General features: G+C 43.2%; 2 protein-coding genes across 2 annotated transcripts; both read left to right on the top strand.

The window, feature by feature from the left end:
• Positions 1 to 631: 631 nt before the first annotated feature.
• Positions 632 to 7,069, top strand: creb3l3l (cAMP responsive element binding protein 3-like 3 like). The gene is made up of 10 exons (XM_008293863.1): positions 632 to 730; positions 3,317 to 3,457; positions 3,648 to 4,041; positions 4,175 to 4,287; positions 4,446 to 4,538; positions 4,897 to 5,003; positions 5,717 to 5,785; positions 5,895 to 5,979; positions 6,070 to 6,163; positions 6,297 to 7,069. The coding sequence occupies exons 2-10, from the start codon at positions 3,317 to 3,319 to the stop codon at positions 6,692 to 6,694; spliced, it is 1,494 nt and encodes a 497-aa protein (XP_008292085.1). The 5' UTR covers positions 632 to 730; the 3' UTR covers positions 6,695 to 7,069.
• Positions 7,070 to 11,136: 4,067 nt separating this feature from the next.
• gadd45ga (growth arrest and DNA-damage-inducible, gamma a) lies at positions 11,137 to 12,748 on the top strand. The gene is made up of 4 exons (XM_008293864.1): positions 11,137 to 11,283; positions 11,397 to 11,498; positions 11,606 to 11,816; positions 11,964 to 12,748. The coding sequence occupies exons 1-4, from the start codon at positions 11,231 to 11,233 to the stop codon at positions 12,075 to 12,077; spliced, it is 480 nt and encodes a 159-aa protein (XP_008292086.1). The 5' UTR covers positions 11,137 to 11,230; the 3' UTR covers positions 12,078 to 12,748.
• Positions 12,749 to 17,989: the final 5,241 nt, after the last annotated feature.

Here is a 17,989-nt window from a genome sequence, read left to right on the forward strand (position 1 = left end):
AAGAAGTCAGATAGATAGATAGATAGATGGATAGATGGATAGATAGACATTATTGTCTGTCCCAAATAGTGACAGTAATTCCCCTTTCCTCCTCCAACAATAAAAATACAACACATATGAAAACACACTTAAGACACAAGCTCACAAAGCACAGAAGTCTAAAAGAAATGTTAAAAAGAAATAGCAGCTGGTAAAATGTACTGTTCAGTGTCTTATGTCATATTGTTCAGGGTGGTTATTGCAGTGGGAATATTGATGTTTTTGGGGACTTTGGAGGGGGTATGAGAATGCTGATGAAATGTACATGAAATGGGAGTATTGCAAATAAAAATGTGCACATTTTTAGCTCTGATTTGCAGCAACAAAAAAAAAAAAAAAGTTGCATAATGATGGCAATTTATTAAATAGTGTTATATCTTTTTTACAATATGATTATTTATTTATTTATTTTCTAATGTCAATAGATGTACATAAATCAAATAATGTCTTTAACTTACTGCATCGTTATCCTATGACACTCTGTGGTCAATGTACTCAATTTCCCAGAACCCCCCGAGAAGAGCACGTACTCATATCCGTCTTTACGTGATGACGCAATTTTTGCCTTGTTGGAAGGTGGTTTCGGGAGGAAGCGCTGTGACGGCAGCAGGCGAAGAAAAGCCGAGTAGAGAACCCGAGACGCATCCGGACGCACTCACTCGAATGGTATTTTATCTCCTGTCATCGAAAGGTAAGAAAACTACACGTCGACATTAACTGCTATTACTGTTTTTAACGTGTTTTTAACAACACGAGGGACCACGCCCTCAACACATCTCGGTTCTGACAGGATTTGTGAGGTTAGCTAGCTGACTCCTCGGTGTTGGCCTAAGACGTCTCCTGCTCTCTGCCGTTGGAATCAATAATGCAGCTGCATTTTTTTTTTTTAAAGCCTGTTAATATGAAAAGCTCATGAATGACTTTGCCTGCACCTGCTTTAACTAGGCCATTTCGTCTTTAAACGGTTATGCTGCAACACAATACTCTGTTTGTTTAATTACAATAAAGACAGCCTGCATCCGGGCTGCAGCTCTGGTGGTTTTAGTAAAACCTCAGCACACAATGCCACATAGAAATAGTGTTTTCCTGATATTGAAGGAAGGTTATGCATCTTATTTGTTTTGACACTTGATCTTGTACTCGGATCCCGTGACAAAGGCATGGTGGGCGGGGCTCAGTATACGATGAGGTCATGATAGAGCCTCGGTGGTGCTGATGCAACACGGAGCTACGTGTGATTAAACCATTGATGGGGGGTCGTGGAATGCGTCTTGCTCAGTTATTTGCTGATGTTGCTTATCGCAGCATAAATATTATTGCTGTTAGTGCACAATTAAAACCGTCCTCCACGTGCGCTGCAGCCTCCACATGCGGGCCAAGACACACAATAGAGCAGCATCCAGTGAATGAGGGTGCTCTGTAGGATGCTGGATGCTGTCTGGACCATCACTCCATTTACTCCACCACGATTTATTCCTACCGTTTCACTGCGAAACAAATGATTTACTGACTATCTTTGGTTAATATCTAAAATCTCAGTTGAATATGCTTTTACCCTTCTTTAGAAATTTTCTACTTGTCAGCATTTATTGTGAAGCGCCAAAACACCACATGTAATTTCTCAAATGTGAAAAAGTACTCTGTCAAATGTTTATATTATTTTGGGTATGACTACTGCCACCTTTCCACACTTTTTATTCAAAGGTGGGTCATGTGATATGACCACTGTAATGTCCTGCAGGTTTGATGTTAGGCCTGCACAATATTGGAAAAAAAAAACTGACAATGGGGTATTTTGTTCTTCAGTGATATAAGGAAAAAAGGGAATTTTCACAAAATGATTTCAGTCATTTGGAAAGAATGAATCATTCTAGAAGGTGATTGTGTAGAGGAGTACATGTGCTTTTTTCTTCTTCTTTTCTTTCCCTTTTTAAGCTACAAAAAAACCCATTTGACTGTTTGGAATCTTTTCAACACTGAAAAGGGCATCTGGAATTTTTTTTTATTTTATTTTATTTTTTGCTTTGGATGGCTTTTACACCTGGATTTGTGCTCATCATACAGTATGGAGTAGTGAGAGTGCCAAATTACAAAAATAAATCAATAAAAGAATAAAAAATAAAAGTGGAAATGAAAAGAAGAATAAATAATTGAATAAAAGAATAAAAGAATAAATGTGGAAATGAAAAGAAGAATAAATATAATAATTATTAATTTAATAATATTTTTTAAATTTATTTTTAATTTATTTTTTAATCATTTTTTCAGTTTTATTTTTTTATTATTTTTTAAGTTATTTTTTAAAATTATTTTTCTTTTTTTTCTTTTAAAGTGACATCTAATTTAAAGCAACATTTAAAAGGAAATATGTGCAGAAAAAGGTGAGCAGTAGGAATGTCGCTGTGCGCACCTTTGTTTATTCTTCCTTTTATTTCCACATTTATTTTTTTTATTGATTTATTTTAGTAATTTGGCACTCTCACTACTCCATAATACAGAGCTTTGTGGTACCAGTTTAAATGATAAATTAGTCCTTGTGTGGCGTCAGCAATAACCAGACACGGCCAACAGAGCACGTGTTGTTGGTGAACATCGTCCTTTCTGAAATATTTCTGTATAGCTGGCTTTGCGTAACTTTTCAATGTTTCCCTTGTTCCTCATTCCTTTTGCTGTGTGCTTGTGGAGCCTGCATGCCAACAAATGCTCTCGTGTGAAACCCAGCGTATCCAAGAACCATTAAATAGGAGAGACTCATGTTGTATCTGACAGACAACTTCTTGTAGGTCAGTCATGGAAAATGACAACCGTGTGAATTCCCCTTTTGTGTCGAGCAGAAAAAAAGAAGTTGCAGCACGATGCGTTTGATATACTTCACATTGCACTTCCTACAACGTGGCTGTTGCACATGTACACATCATCATCGGGGTGTAAACGAACAATGCAGAGGGATTCATTGTTCATTTCAATAAGCTAGAACCATCTAATCAGTTCAGTCCATTGCTTCGTTTAACTGTCAGGCTGAAACTAACAATTATTTTCATCAGCTGCAACAACATCAGTCTCTCTTTCTTTATTTTTTAATTTTAATTGCAACTTCCCAGAGCCCAATGCGACATCTTTAAATTACTTGTTTTATCCAAGAAACAGTCCAAAATCCAAAATACTGATACCAGTAAACTATATCATTAAATTGTGATACTCAACATTTCAGCTAGTGACATTTGACTTGTGTATATATTAACCCAGCTGTGGTCTGTGTGCTGCTGTTTTCCTCCAGATGTCAGTCACTGAGGACCTTCCAGACATGGACGGAGCAGACCTCTTAGGGCTGCTGTTCCACGGTGGAGAGGATGGATCTACTGAGCCCTTTTTTCCTGATGAGAACGGGCTCATCGAATCCTGGCTGTCTGAACAAGATGTAAGACAGAAAAACTAAACTTTGAATAAATCGGATTGCTCAGAACTTTAAAAAAAGGGTTTTTTTAAAATTTGTTTTTCTTATTACATACCAAACAAACTGCATGATCACTGCAAAGCTTAAATCATACTAATGACTTACTTTTGTGTGTGTGTGTGAATTAAGTGTAACGCGGCTTTTTGCCTCCCAGATGCTGACAGGTGTGGACACTGAAGACTTCCTGTCCAGCTTGTTGGATGGAGAGGACAACATGGAGGCCATCTGTCCCTCTCATTCCCCCCTGGGCAGCGACAGCGGCATTTCTGACGACAGCAGCACTGGGGCTGGAAACAACAATCTCCTGGGATGCCCGAGTCCTCATGGCAGCGATAGCGACGTCGTGCCCAGTCCCGGCTATTCCCAGCCCAGCCCGGTGCACTCTGACCCTCCCCTGACCTGTGGGGAGCTGCAGACGGAGAGCCTCGAGGCCTTGACCGTGCAGGCAGATCACAGCTACTCGCTGCTGCAGAGCGGTGGGGGCGATATGGACATGCTGCAGAGTGTGAGAGCAGAGAAGCTCGATACCGACGTCTTCATTGATCTGGGTACGAGATGTTGAAGAACTCTCTCATTATGTTTTTTTTTAGAATGTGGATTTGGGATTAGTATGGAACCAATAGAGACACTTGTGAGAAAATCAGATTTGTTTGTTTTAAATGAATACTTTTCTTGTGACAGATGACCTGGTGACTGAGGAAATGGAGGAGGACGACATCACCAGTGAGCTGCCCTGCACTTTGGCCATAGAGGACTTGACAGAAGATTCAGCACAGCCCAACAAAATGGACCAGGTCAGTTTCTCTCACTATTATAGCCAGACAATAGAGATTGTGTCAGTGTTGTTGTATATTGAGAAGACGGTCGGTGATGCATTATATACATGAGGGCTTTTTGCTCCACAGAAAACCCCCAAAATTTTGAAATCTTTGTCTCTTTTTCTTCCCTATAGTTCCAGTTCAAAGAGATCGTTCTCACTGAGGAGGAGAAGCGGCTTTTGACAAAAGAGGGAGTAACCATCCCCACGCACATGCCTCTCACAAAGGTAATCTTTACTTTACATTTGTATTTACTTAAACTGATGGCTTTGTGTCAACCGTAAACACTGCAACTCACTGGATTCAAGCAACTGCAAAACATAATTTGAACCCATTCTGCTGATATATTTAAATTATTGTTACTAATTTTGGTAACAAATGTACAATAATCTTGAACAGTTTTTTACAGTTTGATCATGTGATTGTTTTACATCTAAGTGCACTAGTCATTTAGTTTCTTAGCTCTTTAATGCAGCCTTTTCTGGATAAATATAAATATTTTCCCGTCGGGTCTACCTGTTTTGTCCACGTCGTGATCCGTCATGTCAACACTGTGGTAAAAGCCTGCTCTACTTTGTGTCACAGGCGGAGGAGAGGACTTTGAAAAGGGTCAGAAGGAAGATCCGCAACAAGCAGTCCGCTCAGGAGAGCCGCAAGAAGAAGAAGGTGTACGTCGACGGATTGGAAAACAGGTGAGATGAAGAGGCCAGAACTGATACAAATGAGAAATAAACTCCCTTAAAATAACTGCACAGGTTGGGTAACTTTCTGCACACGTACCCTGGATGGTCACTAACATTAGCTCCACCTCTAGTCAACTCAGCATTCAGATTCTATTAAGACAAGATCGTGATCATGATTAACTATAACTTAGAACAAATCTGTTTATTTTAGTGCCTGGAAATGATGTTATTAGTTGGCAGAATGCGATTATGCTCATAGGCCAGCTGCTGTAACTTCAGGACGATGTCTGCTACTTCTCTTGTTTAGTGACTTGACAGTTGGCTAAAACCTGGGTTGCGTCTATTTATTGCTATTTTCTTAATTATCAGTGAAACAATTCCTGCTGTAATGTCCTACAGCTCGAGGTGACATCATCAGATGTCTTGTGTTGTCTGATCAACAGCCTAAAGCCCCCAAATATTCACGTATGACAAATAAAAGCATCAAATTCCCATTCTGGCATTGTTGCTCGAAATTAGTTGCAGATTCATTTTCTCTCTATTTGACTTGTTGAAACTCAGTCACTATATATAAGAACTTTAGCTACTGAAACTTTGGCAATGGAAAAGCTGTAGAGGAACTAATTAAACTTCCCTGTTAACGTCCCTGTGACCAACTTTTATGGTCAAATATCATACATCGGAGGAAAATGTACTAATGACTGAATCGATGTCTGCCACAGGGTTGCCATCTGCACTGCACACAATCTGGACCTACAGAAGAAAGTCCAGATGCTTCAGAAACAGAACATGTAAGACGTCTGAGATGTTCTGTGTTCATCTGCAGCAACACATATCGAGTCATTTTCTCTAAATCTGCTGACTTCTGTTAACAGAAATGTGTCATCTTGTTCCTTATAGGTCTTTGATAGAGCAACTGAGGAAACTGCAGTCTATAGTGAAGATGTCGACCATGAAGGCCAGCACCACCAGCACCTGTGTTATGGTAAATGTGACAGTTTTAGCTTTTAGTTCTCATCGTAAGTGTTAAACTCTGTGTCCTCACTTTCTCATTGTTTCTTTTTTTTGCCTTCAGGTGTTCCTGCTGTCTTTCTGTCTCATCATCTTCCCGTCAGTCAATCCATTTGGTAGAAAATCTGACCAGAAGGAACTCTACACGCCCTCATCCGGTGAGTTATCTCAAAGCACACAGGAGCTGTCTTGTGTATAGAGTTTTTTATGTATTTATTTATATGATCTATCATGTTGACCAAGAACAAATGAATTACTTTTTCAACAATGTGACTTTTGTTGGCTTTGCAGTCGTCTCCCGGACCTTGCGCTCGCTGCCAGACAGCACAGACGCCGTATCCTACCAGGAGAACGAGGAGCCGGAGCTTCTCTTAGTGTCCCAAGTAGAGGTGGAGAACGTTAAAAGCATGTTCGCGGGCGGCCAGAACAACCACACCCCCGACTACCAAAGGGTGGAGCAACCCGACTCGGAATCCGGCATCAACAGCAACTCTTCGGCAGACTTCCCCAGTCCTGCTCAGGCGGCGGAGATGCCGTCGGCCGGCGGCGTCGGGGCGTTACCGGAAGGATCCATGGATGCTGTAGTGGCATCCGCTGTGGCGTACGAGGTCACGGGATCCAAGGAAAACTGGATAGACCGGAACCCCCCCTCTGTAATATTACAGCAGCACCGCTCTGATGAGATGTAGTAGGGACGTGTTGATCGTTTTAACCAGCAGAGGGAGCCAAATTCTTTATGTTTTAGGTACAAGAGGGAAGCTTAAACTTGAAAAAGGAGGAAGGGAAAAATACCATCACTTATCCATATATAGTATCATCCTGTTTGTCCCTGCTTTTTCCCCTTTAGCAGCTTTCTGCCGTTCTGCAGTAACTTTATTTGCACTTTGTTCCGTTTTCCTTGCTTCAGAGGGCAAAAAGAGAGATTTATTTCAGCAGTATACACAACTTAAAGGACAAGATAATGCAGCTATGAGCCATTCTGGTAGATTCATCATAGCAGCTGGACTTGCTTGAGTTCCTTGAAGACGTTTCATCCAAGAGGCTTCATCAGTTCTGACTGACCAGTTGGGAGTTCCAGATACTTATATCCTAAAGGAGACATTAACACCTGAGTTTCGGTTTCAATTGGGGGTAGTTACTCCTCCCCCTCGTTATGTGAGTCGTTAGTGCTCCCCCTGCCACAAAGGGGTTCGTTAGGATCGTGGTTTCATCTTAACTCAAGCAAGTCCAGTTGCTTTGATTAATCTACCAGAATAACCGTGACCTGGATGATTGAGAATCTTCACAGACAAGCAGTGAGACATACATGCCTGCCCTGCTGGAGGCCACATGCTACTGAGAGAGCACTTACAGCTCTTAATGTGTTGTACAACATGGTGCAGACGACCAAAATTTGTAAATTTAACGGCACCGCCACAGGACCATTCACCATGAACTGGATTACTTCAGTAGAACTACACCGCGATGGCATTATTATTTATCACCAAATCTCGGGGCAAGCTTCTCGTGACCACAGTTTGTTGGTCGAACGCTGCTCCTGAACGACTCCCCAAAATCAAAAGCCACAGTAAATGATCATATGCATAAGTAGTACTGCTAAATAGTCGGCAACATCTATCGCGTAGTAGAAGATAGGCTGCTTGATTCTCATGAAGCTTGATGAGAGTGGTTGCTGACCACTGTAACGCTTAAGCCATTGCGGGACATTTGGCCATTTAGAAGACTTGTAAAGTTTGTTAGTATTTCCCTTGTAACAAGGGTATCCACGCTCCTTTTTCATTTTGGAATGCTTTGTTTTTATGTTGTACAGTGAAGCAAGACAAAAAAATATAGAACAAGACTAAACCCTTGACTCTGCCATTGTTAGCTGACACCAGTCTACCCCCCCGCACTCACTTCTTTTACAGCTCCATGGGACAGTTCTTACCTTTATAAACATGTCTGATTCTACCTTTAGCACCTGCGCGCACAGAACAAGGGGTTTGATATATTTGCTCGGTAAACTGTTTTGCAGTTAAATATAGTCAAAAATGTAATGACCTGTCTTCTCAGTGAAGCATTTTTGTTATTTTATGTGATTTATTTTTGTTTTCCATTTTGTTACTGTCGGAATCTAAATGGTATTGGAACTACTACTTTTTTTGTTGTAATTGACCGGAAATGAGATTTTAAGTGTTAATCATGTTGAACAAATGCACTGACATTTGTCGTAGTCCAAGAATGGAATGTAAATATATTATATGATTGTAGCTCTTTCTGTACATTTGAACTCTTTATGTATAAGACATGTCTGGACATCTATAATAATAAACTTTTTATATATCAGAATTAATCTTGACTCTGTGTGATTGATTAGAGCAGGGGTGTCCAATCCTGGTCCTCGAGGGCCACAGTCCTGCATGTTTTAGATGTTTCCCCTCTTCCAATACAGCTGATTCAAATGATCAGGATCGTTATCAGGCTTCTGCAGAGCTTGATGATGAGCTGATGGTTTGAATCAGGTGTGTTGGAAGAAGGAAACATCTAAAACAGGGGTGTCGAACTCCGGTCCTCGAGGGCCACAATCCTGCATGTTTTAGATGCTTCCCTCTTCCAACACACCTGATTCAAATGATCAGCTCATCATCAAGCTCTGCAGAACCCTGATAACGATCCTGATCATTTGAATCAGGTGTGTTGGAAGAAGAAACATTTAAAACATGCAGGACTGTGGCCCTCGAGGACCAGAATTGGACACCTCTGGATTAGGGAGTAGAAGAATATATACAATCGTACCCGACATTTATTTTACTCTGTTTTTGAACCTTTAGGAGGCTGCCAGTCACTAATGCACCTACATAAGGTTGCATAACTTCTCAGCTTTCATAATCCTTTTCCAGAAATCCTGTAACTGAGCAGTGACACTTCACTGCCGTATTCCCAGACAAATTAGTCCTTGCGATTTTTCCGGTACAAACAACGTCTGAAATCAGTTTACATGTTCTCACTGCTGCAGTTTTGAGTCAGGTGCTTTGCTTACATTTCATGTGGGAAGAGCTGTTTTTTTTTAACCTCCAATGGGATTTTCACAGCTAGTCTGGGATTTCCCCCCATGTCTTACTGCTTACTGCATTCAGACTTGTTTGTTGTTTATCTGACAAGCATATGAAACAGTCCATTGGATTTTTATATGTGATATAACCTGTAAGTGTGAGTAGTTTGTACAGGGGCATTGTGAGGTTAAACAAGGTAGATTAGATCCTACCAGGTTACATAAATACATACAAACTAGATTTGTTTGTCACTCACAAATCCAACGGCAAACAATATTGGTCTGACTTCCTCAGCTGGGGAAGGGGGGGAATAAACTGGTGAGTCACAAGTGTGAGGTTGGAATCATCATGACTCATGAGCTTATTCAACATGTTGAGGCAAGTTGTAAGTAGGGAGAAGTTCACCCTCTCTGCGTGTCCAGCAGGTGGTGGTGGTGCATCAGACTTCTGCCACTGAACGCTGTGTTGTGCAGGAGGAGTCTGGGCTGTAGATGGCATAGATTAGGTTAAAGGTCATCCTGTTATTATTGTAACACCTTCATTAGCATTAAGACAAATGTCAAAGTGAATTGACTCATCATTTACTAAGAAACCTGTGTAGAAAACAATCATTAAGAGAATGCAACATTCTTGGAATTGGGTTTTTTGGCGCCACACAGGTGCAGCATTTATCAAACTTTCTTAAGGACACAAAAAATTGTTTAAATATTTAGTTTCAGACTTTTTTTTTTCAAGCTCCAACCAGTTATGCATGCTCCGTATTATTGCTCATGCTATACTTGACATATATGTTCAAGTTAAGGCAGGACCAGCCACCCAGTGCGTAAACACGCACAGCCTTCGGCATCTGTCTGAAAAGGAGAATGATGTTGAATGTAAACACATGCTTATATCCCCTGATAAGATAAACTGGCCTGAAAAGACGACTGGCCTCGGCACGTGGCGCATCTGTTGGGCATCTGCCGCAGGGCACTGAATGAATTGGGGCTATAAAGAGTGCGGGGCGCACGCAGGACGCACGTACATACACATGCACAGCATCACATCCCCCCACGGCGCCATGGAAGCAGGTGGAGGACGTATTGTTGTGATGCAAAGTCTTTTTTTTTTAATCCCCCCACCTCTCCGTGGAGAAACGACACGCGTCGAGACAGACTGGCAATTAAGCTTTCCTTTTCAAGGGGCGAACAAAAAACTGGCGTGTGCCGGCCACAAGCTGTTTCCTCCGAAAGAAGCCGGGGTCAGGGATAGGCTTGCAGATCCAGTGGATTCTGGGTCAGTCTGCGGGTTCTGGATTACACCTGTGGAAAGGACAGTTCTGTAACTCCTGTGCAGACTGTTAACAAGACACGTTGAGTAACAGGTTGGTCAGTGTGTGCGCGCATGCAGGTGCACTAAGTGTTTATTAAGGGCAAAGGAGGGCTGAGCTGGGAAAGTTCGGATGTGGCTATATTTATCTTCCCAGTGATTCCCCGGGCTGGGGAAGTCCATGCTCGAGAGATTGTTCCAGAATTGATCATGGAATGGAGTGATTTCGCTACTGTTTTCACTGCTGCCCTCCCACAGTAAAGATTCCTTTGGGTGAATCTGACTGCAGTGGTACCTGGATGGGCTGATATGCGTCCTGCTGGTGGAAAAACATGATGCCTGTTTAACCCACAAACACACCTAAACATCTGCAGACAATCCAAACATTAATGCCCCCCCAGTTTATTCTGTAATACCACATAGGATCTCTATGTTTGTCATTTAAATTGGGGTTATAAACATATATAATCGAACCCACACGCATCAGTAGCAGCCAGGGTGTTCGCAATGACTGTGAAAGTCCATCGTAAACAGGACTTTTAGTTTTTTGTACATTGTGGTGATGTTGGATGTTGACAAGAAAACGAAGCACTGGAGGTGGGTGGGGGGGATTTCTTGAAAGGTTGTAATCTCGCCCCACGTGGGGTTGTCAACAAGCTGAGCCAAACCGTTCGGGGACTTTTGCTTTCCTCGCCCCGGCTGCTCCGAGCCAATGTTAGGAGGCAGGAGCGGAAAAGACCGCCCCTTGCCGAGAAACTACGCTGCGCTGCTATAAAACCACCCACAGGCTGTTCCGAGCTCAGAATAACACGAGAGCCGCTACACTGAGAACAACACAGCCTCTTTCTTACCTCGCTCAACGCCGATCGCGCTTGGATTATAACTATGACTCTGGAAGAGATCCGCGGACAAGAGAACACAATGGAAAACGTTGATAGGTAAATATTTTTTACGCACGGATACAGCTTTGTTTAAGCGCTTGGTTGGATGCTTTACGCTTGCCTTTTTTCCAATCAGTGTGCTGATGATGTGTCTTTTCTTCTTTGTCAAGGGTGCAAAGTGCAGGCGCAGCCCTGGAGGAGCTGCTGGTCGCTGCCAAGAAGCAGGACTACCTGACAGTCGGAGTTTACGAATCTGCCAAAGTCATGAATGTGTAAGTATTGCAATGCGTAAAAGAAATGTTCAGTCGCAAATTTTGAAAATCTGGAGCTCGATCACATGAGAGCAGTGGCTGACCGGCTTCCCCTTCTTGTCCCACAGTGACCCAGACAGCGTGGCATTCTGCATTCTCGCCACGGATGAGGAGTACGAGTGCGACATCGCCCTCCAGATCCACTTCACCCTCATCCAGGCTTTCTGCTTCGACAACGACATCAACGTGGTGCGCGTCAACGACATCGAGCGCCTGGCCGACCTCGTGGGTGCAGACGAGACCGGCGAGCCCAAGGACGCGCACTGCATTCTTGTCACGGTACGTTCCCACTCAGGCAGGAGCTGGCAGCCGGTGAATCATGCATGCATCACTCTGCTGTCTGAATTCTCTGCACACGTTGCCAAGTCACTGCATGACTGCATAAGTGATGTGAGTCTAAATATCACTGTTTTTTTTGTTCTTCAGAGCCCCAGTGCAAACCCATGGAAAGACCCTGCTCTGGACAAGCTGAGCCTGTTCTGTGAGGAGAGCCGCAGCGTCTACGACTGGGTGCCCACCATCACACTCCCAGAGCGCTGAAGTGACATTCCCACAAAGGTGCTTCACTTGATGAAGAAGCAGATGAAAAGAAAAGTCAAGAAGCTGAACCTCAGCTAGGGGGTGTTGAGCCTTCCTGCCTTTACCTGTCTTGGATTAAGAGGGCTGTGGCTGCAATCCCCCTCCCTGCCAGAGCTTCAAGTGCATTCTGGGTCAGCACGTTGGTTCTGGATTACCCTGTGGAAGGGTTGAAGTTCAGAGGTCAGGTGTGGACTGGGTCTGGTGTTTGTGGAATGGACAGAAAGCCTGATTGACACTGAGATGGAGCTGGACTGTGCTGCAGGAGTGGTGGTGATGAAAACGGGCATCTGGGGAGAGGTCAGAGAAGGTCGCAGTGAACGACGCTGTACAAGAAATGGACTTATGAAAAGCTGGACTGAATCTCATTAGAGGGAAACAAGACAGATGCTGGTCCAGAAGAGGGTATCTGAAAGTGTCTAAATGGACTTTACTTTCTTTTTTTCGAGTGCAGCCATCAGGAAGTTCTTGGAATAAGCACAAACGCTGCTTGCAAATCCTGACTCGAGCTGTGTGACACTTTTTCATGGACAATTGTTTTTACTTGCAGATGTTGCAGACAGAACAATGCAATGTTTATTTGAATTGTACTCATTTGAAAATGACTTGTGAATAAACATTTGTAATCAAACTCACCTTTGCTTCTCAGAAATGTCATTTCTCCTTTGCATTAAGCTTCACAGACAGGCTTAAGTCGGGCTAAGATGCAGCAGAACGTGGGAAGTTACAGCAGATTGCGTCGATCACAGTGTCAGGAAGTGTTGCACAATGGGTTATTACACTTACTACTGAAGACGTAACGAGTAGATGTGGGTGGCAGGAAAGCAAAGATCAAAAGCCTGGGTGACTTAGAGTAAATGAAGAGAGCAGAGCAGCTACAACACTGTGATGATGCTAGAGACATGTGTTTTCTTTCCAGACGCTGACCTTTCGCCGCTCATGGACCAGCTGCCTCGTGCGGCACTGTGCAAAATTGCTGAAAGCAGAATCGAGGTCGAGGTTGAGAGGGGGCTTCAGGAGACTGCTTTCTTTTTTTTTTTTTTTTTTTGTCCGCTGGCAGCTGGTTCTAATAGATCTGTGTGTCAGTGGGAAATGTGCTTAGTTGTAGCTTTGTGCATCCAAGTGGAGCTGGGAGACTGTATTGCATTAATTTTGCTCCACAACGGCAAGGTTGAACTTTACATATCGGCAATGCACCGTTGAGAAATCTACACGAGTTTTAAAACATCGTGCAACAGCATTAAAAAAAAAAAAAGTCATGCAACACATATGGGGAAAAGAGCTTCCTGCAGACACGTGCACACACAACCACGTGCACAACGCAGAATATGGACTGGAACCGGAGCTGAGCTGTAGCAGAATGAGGGTCAGCAGATCATTTGCAGGTAAAAGGGAAATATGTGAGCGTTGCGGTCGGCTCCGGGCTGAAGCTGACAGTAAAAGGGCGACCCACATCAAAGAGACAGCAGACTTCAGAGGAACTCATCTCCACTTTCTTGGCAGCACCGCGGTCTCCAGCCAACCGCTGGTCATACCCTGCGTGTGCATTCACATGAGCACACAGGTGCACACACGCATGAGCTCGGTGGTATGTGCACAGTCGCTCACTTACATGCTAACAACAGCACCCAACTGAATGTGCCAGCCGCCCTCTTCTCAGGTAATTGCAGAGCGTTCTAAGAACAGAGGAAGCTTCAAACACGAAGAATTACAAAAAACAAATCAACAAAAAAAAGAACATGCATGCAATAAAGGGGCTTTCCGTGAGCTGCAATATGGGAGACTCCAATAAATTACCATAAAAGCTGACAAAGCAACTAGTCATTTTATTAAATGTGCTGTCAGAACTGTAGATTGGGGTTGAACAGTCTTGATAGGAAAACCAGCGTGGCTTATGATTACTATTTTTCTGTGGCTGATGCACCCTGGACTCTGCTGTGACTGAACATGAAACCTATGCCTGACTAAAAGCTGAAACACAATATCTTGTTAAAAAATTACCTATAAAAGTCCAAGCCAATACACAGGGCAGATCAGGACACTTTAAAATGTTTATAATGCAAGTGGCAACGGAATGGAAAGACGGCGTTTCTTAGTCTCCAATGCATTCAAAATATTCAAGGTTTTTTTTTTTTTTTAAATTAAACAGTCAGTGTTCTTCAGGCAGTGAAAATAACACTACTAGCAGCAATAGCGGTGGCCATTGTGCATAACCGTGACCTGTTTTTAGAAAAAGAAAAGCAATATTTAATGCATTAGATAAGATTCATCTTGACAAGAATATAAATGTTGAGTGTGTTGTTATGGACTCCATGTACCAAGCACTGGGTAAGTGTAGAATAGTTCGTCCCAGGAAAGAAGCGTGCTGTTGGCAAAGCCCTTGGCTTAGTTTTGATAAATGTTACATTGACGAGCTTTGTGACAGATTAGATCTTTCTTTGTGCTTTCTAAATCCTACTTGTCCGCATCACTCATATCTCAAACCTTATTTCAGTAGCAGCGGCTCATGCAAGCCCAATGCAAGAGCAAAGAACAACAACATGCCGGCTTTCAGTCTATGTTCCTTTTGGCTACAGGTGTATGTGGGCCAGCAGACAACAATGAAAAAAAAAGAGAGCTTGGGCTGCTGGAAAGAGCGTCTCGCCTCTGCTGTTGCTGCTATTTGTGCGGAGTTAACAAACATCTTCTCCCTGTGCTGGCTGTGGTGCCAAAGCCTGGAGCAACAGACCAGACTGTCGAGGCAGCCGACTGTCTGCACGAAGTCTGAGCCAGAGATCTAGACCTACGATAGACCGAGAGCGAGGGAGTGAGACCAGACAGATGTGTGCTTTCAACTGTGGCACAGAAAAATGGTAAACATCATGTAACAGTTTTAGGAGCAGTAGTAGTTTTCTCCAGACCTTTGTTTCTCTTCCTACAGGGGGCTGGTGTTCGGTTTTTCTCTATGTTGTCAGACATTTGCTCAACTGGTGGGTAGTAAATGCAAACATCTAAGAAGGTGATTAAAGGCCAAAACACCTTCTTAAAGGACATTTTTGGACAAGTTTCTTGCTATTAGTTACATAAAAGCATCAATAGACACTCTACAAAGCGAAACCCTACAGTTGCTTAGCTTAGCTTAGCATTAAAACTGTCCACAGGTACGCCCACTTGCTCACACCTCTAAAGTTCCCTGATTAGCATCTTATGTGTCTGTTTAATAAATAGAGTTGTGGTGCCAGAGTCTGTGATGGCTGCCAGGCAACTCTACAGAACTTCAAATACAAAGACACCAGCTTCAAACCAAACAACGGGGCTATTGATCTTCTCTCTTACCTAACTCTTGGCAAGGCAGTTAATAAACATATATCCCAAAAGGTCAAACTATTCCTTTGACAATTTCTAAGCTGTCCTTGAAAGCAGAATTAGCTAGAAAATGATTAAAAAATAAATAAATAAAAAGTGCATCTCAGTAACTAAGCACCAACTTTTTAAACTGAAAATTAATGAAAGTACCCAAACAGTTCAACCGCTTCATTTTAAACATGCACATAAAACACTTGAACAAGGAAAAGGAACAAAAACAGATCTGGCCGGTTGCATCATAACCTTTTGTGTGAAGTTAAAATTGATAATATTGCGTTAATATTGAACATGTTGCTTGCACACTGTAGATATTTATGATATTTGTCCTGTCATATTAAGAAGTGTTTGACTGTTCTATGCCTGGTGAAATGCCACCCTGTATGTTTCCACATTAGGACACCCCAAAGTTCCCAGACTGGTGGTTCAACTGTAAATGTTTCGCTTGGACTCCAGTACAGTAACTCGCTGCCTTTCCCAGAGCCATTACTTTCATGGGTAGCTGTGGCCCCGTATTCCCATTCCTTCTCCATTTCACTTACTGTAACCACAGTCAGATGAGATTACACGATGAGCTGGCAGGCAGCATCCCCTCTCACCCCACCCAGCTCTAACTTTCTCGCTCTCGCGCAGCCACATCGGTACCATGAGATCATGGCCCAGCTGGCTCTGGCAGAGAGAGAGATAGCTCGATGGACTGCTGGTGTCAGGTGTCTAAAATCTAAGTACAGGGTATGTGTCACTCACCGGAGAGATGAGCTGCACCCTCACTGCTGCTTTTTGCTCACAGTGAGCTCACCCTTTAGAAGCTACGTGGTGAGCAAGCACAAACTACACAAGTTCTTCAGAAGTTCCTCGAATCATGCAGGGAATTTCTCATTGCTGCGGCGGCAGCAGGTGATACCAGAACAACAATACGCTCACAGACCGAGGCTCCTGTTTGTGTAGAATCACTGTCAGTATGTCAGCATGACCTCACTTAGGTGGTTTTCAGCTGTGTGGTTTCAGTCGGGCTGAGGTAGCTGTAAATTTTGAAGCGTACACTTGTGCACACACCTGGGCTTCTGAGGTGACAACACCGCGCCGGGACGGATGAGATCACATGATCCAGACCTCTCAGTTCAGAGGTAATGATCGCGGTTAGCTTTCTGCAGAGCCTGTAATCAAACTGAGCAAAACAGCTGTTTTTAAGCCAATGGGAGGGTGACCAGGTTAGAGACACACACACACACACACACACACACACACACACACACACACACACACACACACACACAAACACCTGACCTACACTTTAGAGATCCAGTGTGTCCCTTTGGGGGGTAGAGTGACAAACACACAGCAGGTCATTGCAGATGAGGTCATGACACACACTCAACTGCTGTTAATATCAAGCAGTACTCTTCTTGAGACTCTGGTGAAAACCGATGAGATAACTGCCTTAAAAATAACAGCTGGGCAGCGAACGTTTTTTTCTTTTTTTAAATTTAATCCCACCACTATTTGCGCAGGATACAGTCATTTGGATGTTTGTTTTCAAATGTCTGCAATTGCCTTGGGATTGCATCAGGGTGTTTGTTCAGTAGCAACTGCAAAGGATTTAGTGGATGAAATGTGTGATTTCTGAGTGCAACGTCTAGGATATTAGCATAAACAAGATCACGCATGTGCCCTCATTGTCTTTTTGCTCCGAAACTGTGGCCACAGCTTTTCTAAAAAATGCATCTGAGCCATGCTTCCAGTTACCTCACATAAACTTTCACAGCTTAGATCACATGGTCCCAGAGCCTGATTTCTAACGTGATTGTGCCTCATGGTATTTCACATGATCACGTGAACAATGCACAAACCACTGCGGATGAGGAAATATGTGACACTAGTAAAGCTAATCGAGAATGTCACCTCGACTGCCCTCAGATCCACAATGAGTGCTCTGATGCCAAGTGAAACCGGGGCATTTGCTTTTGCAGGGAGATAACTGTAAGGAAAGACCATTCAAAGGCTATTTAAGGACAGCTCAGTGTCTGAGAGTCTAATAGTCTCAAGTGGGTAGTTCGAGCATAGCAGGGAACAGAGAAGTGCAGGACAGAAAATGCAGACAGAAAACAAGCAGAGGGTAGTGCAGAGCGGCTTAAAAATAGAACCTCCATCCACTAAAGAAAATAGTATTTAATGAAAGTCAGAATGCATCTTTATTTCTTATGTTTGCCTGCATCTCCTGCCTGCTGCTGAATTCTGCTCATATTTTCTGGTTTACTCCGGCTGGTTGAAGGTGGGGCAATGCTAAGTGATTTGCTAAATATGGGGAGCAGACTGTAACCTCATTGGGGCTGACACATTACTGACATAGCTGAGCTTATCCTTCCAGAAGCACATGTACTCTAAGCCATGCCAGGAATCCCCTCTCACAGCCCACAGTCCTCAAGTAGAGCAGCGGGCCGGAAGGCATGGCCATAGAAGCGCAGCCCGGAGGAGGAGAAGGAGGAGGAGAAATGAACTAATGCTGTTGTCAGATACAGACAGACATTCAGACA

The sequence above is a fragment of the Stegastes partitus genome, unplaced genomic scaffold (assembly GCF_000690725.1).
Source record: "Stegastes partitus isolate 25-593 unplaced genomic scaffold, Stegastes_partitus-1.0.2 Scaffold916, whole genome shotgun sequence".
Taxonomy (NCBI): Eukaryota; Metazoa; Chordata; class Actinopteri; family Pomacentridae; genus Stegastes; species Stegastes partitus.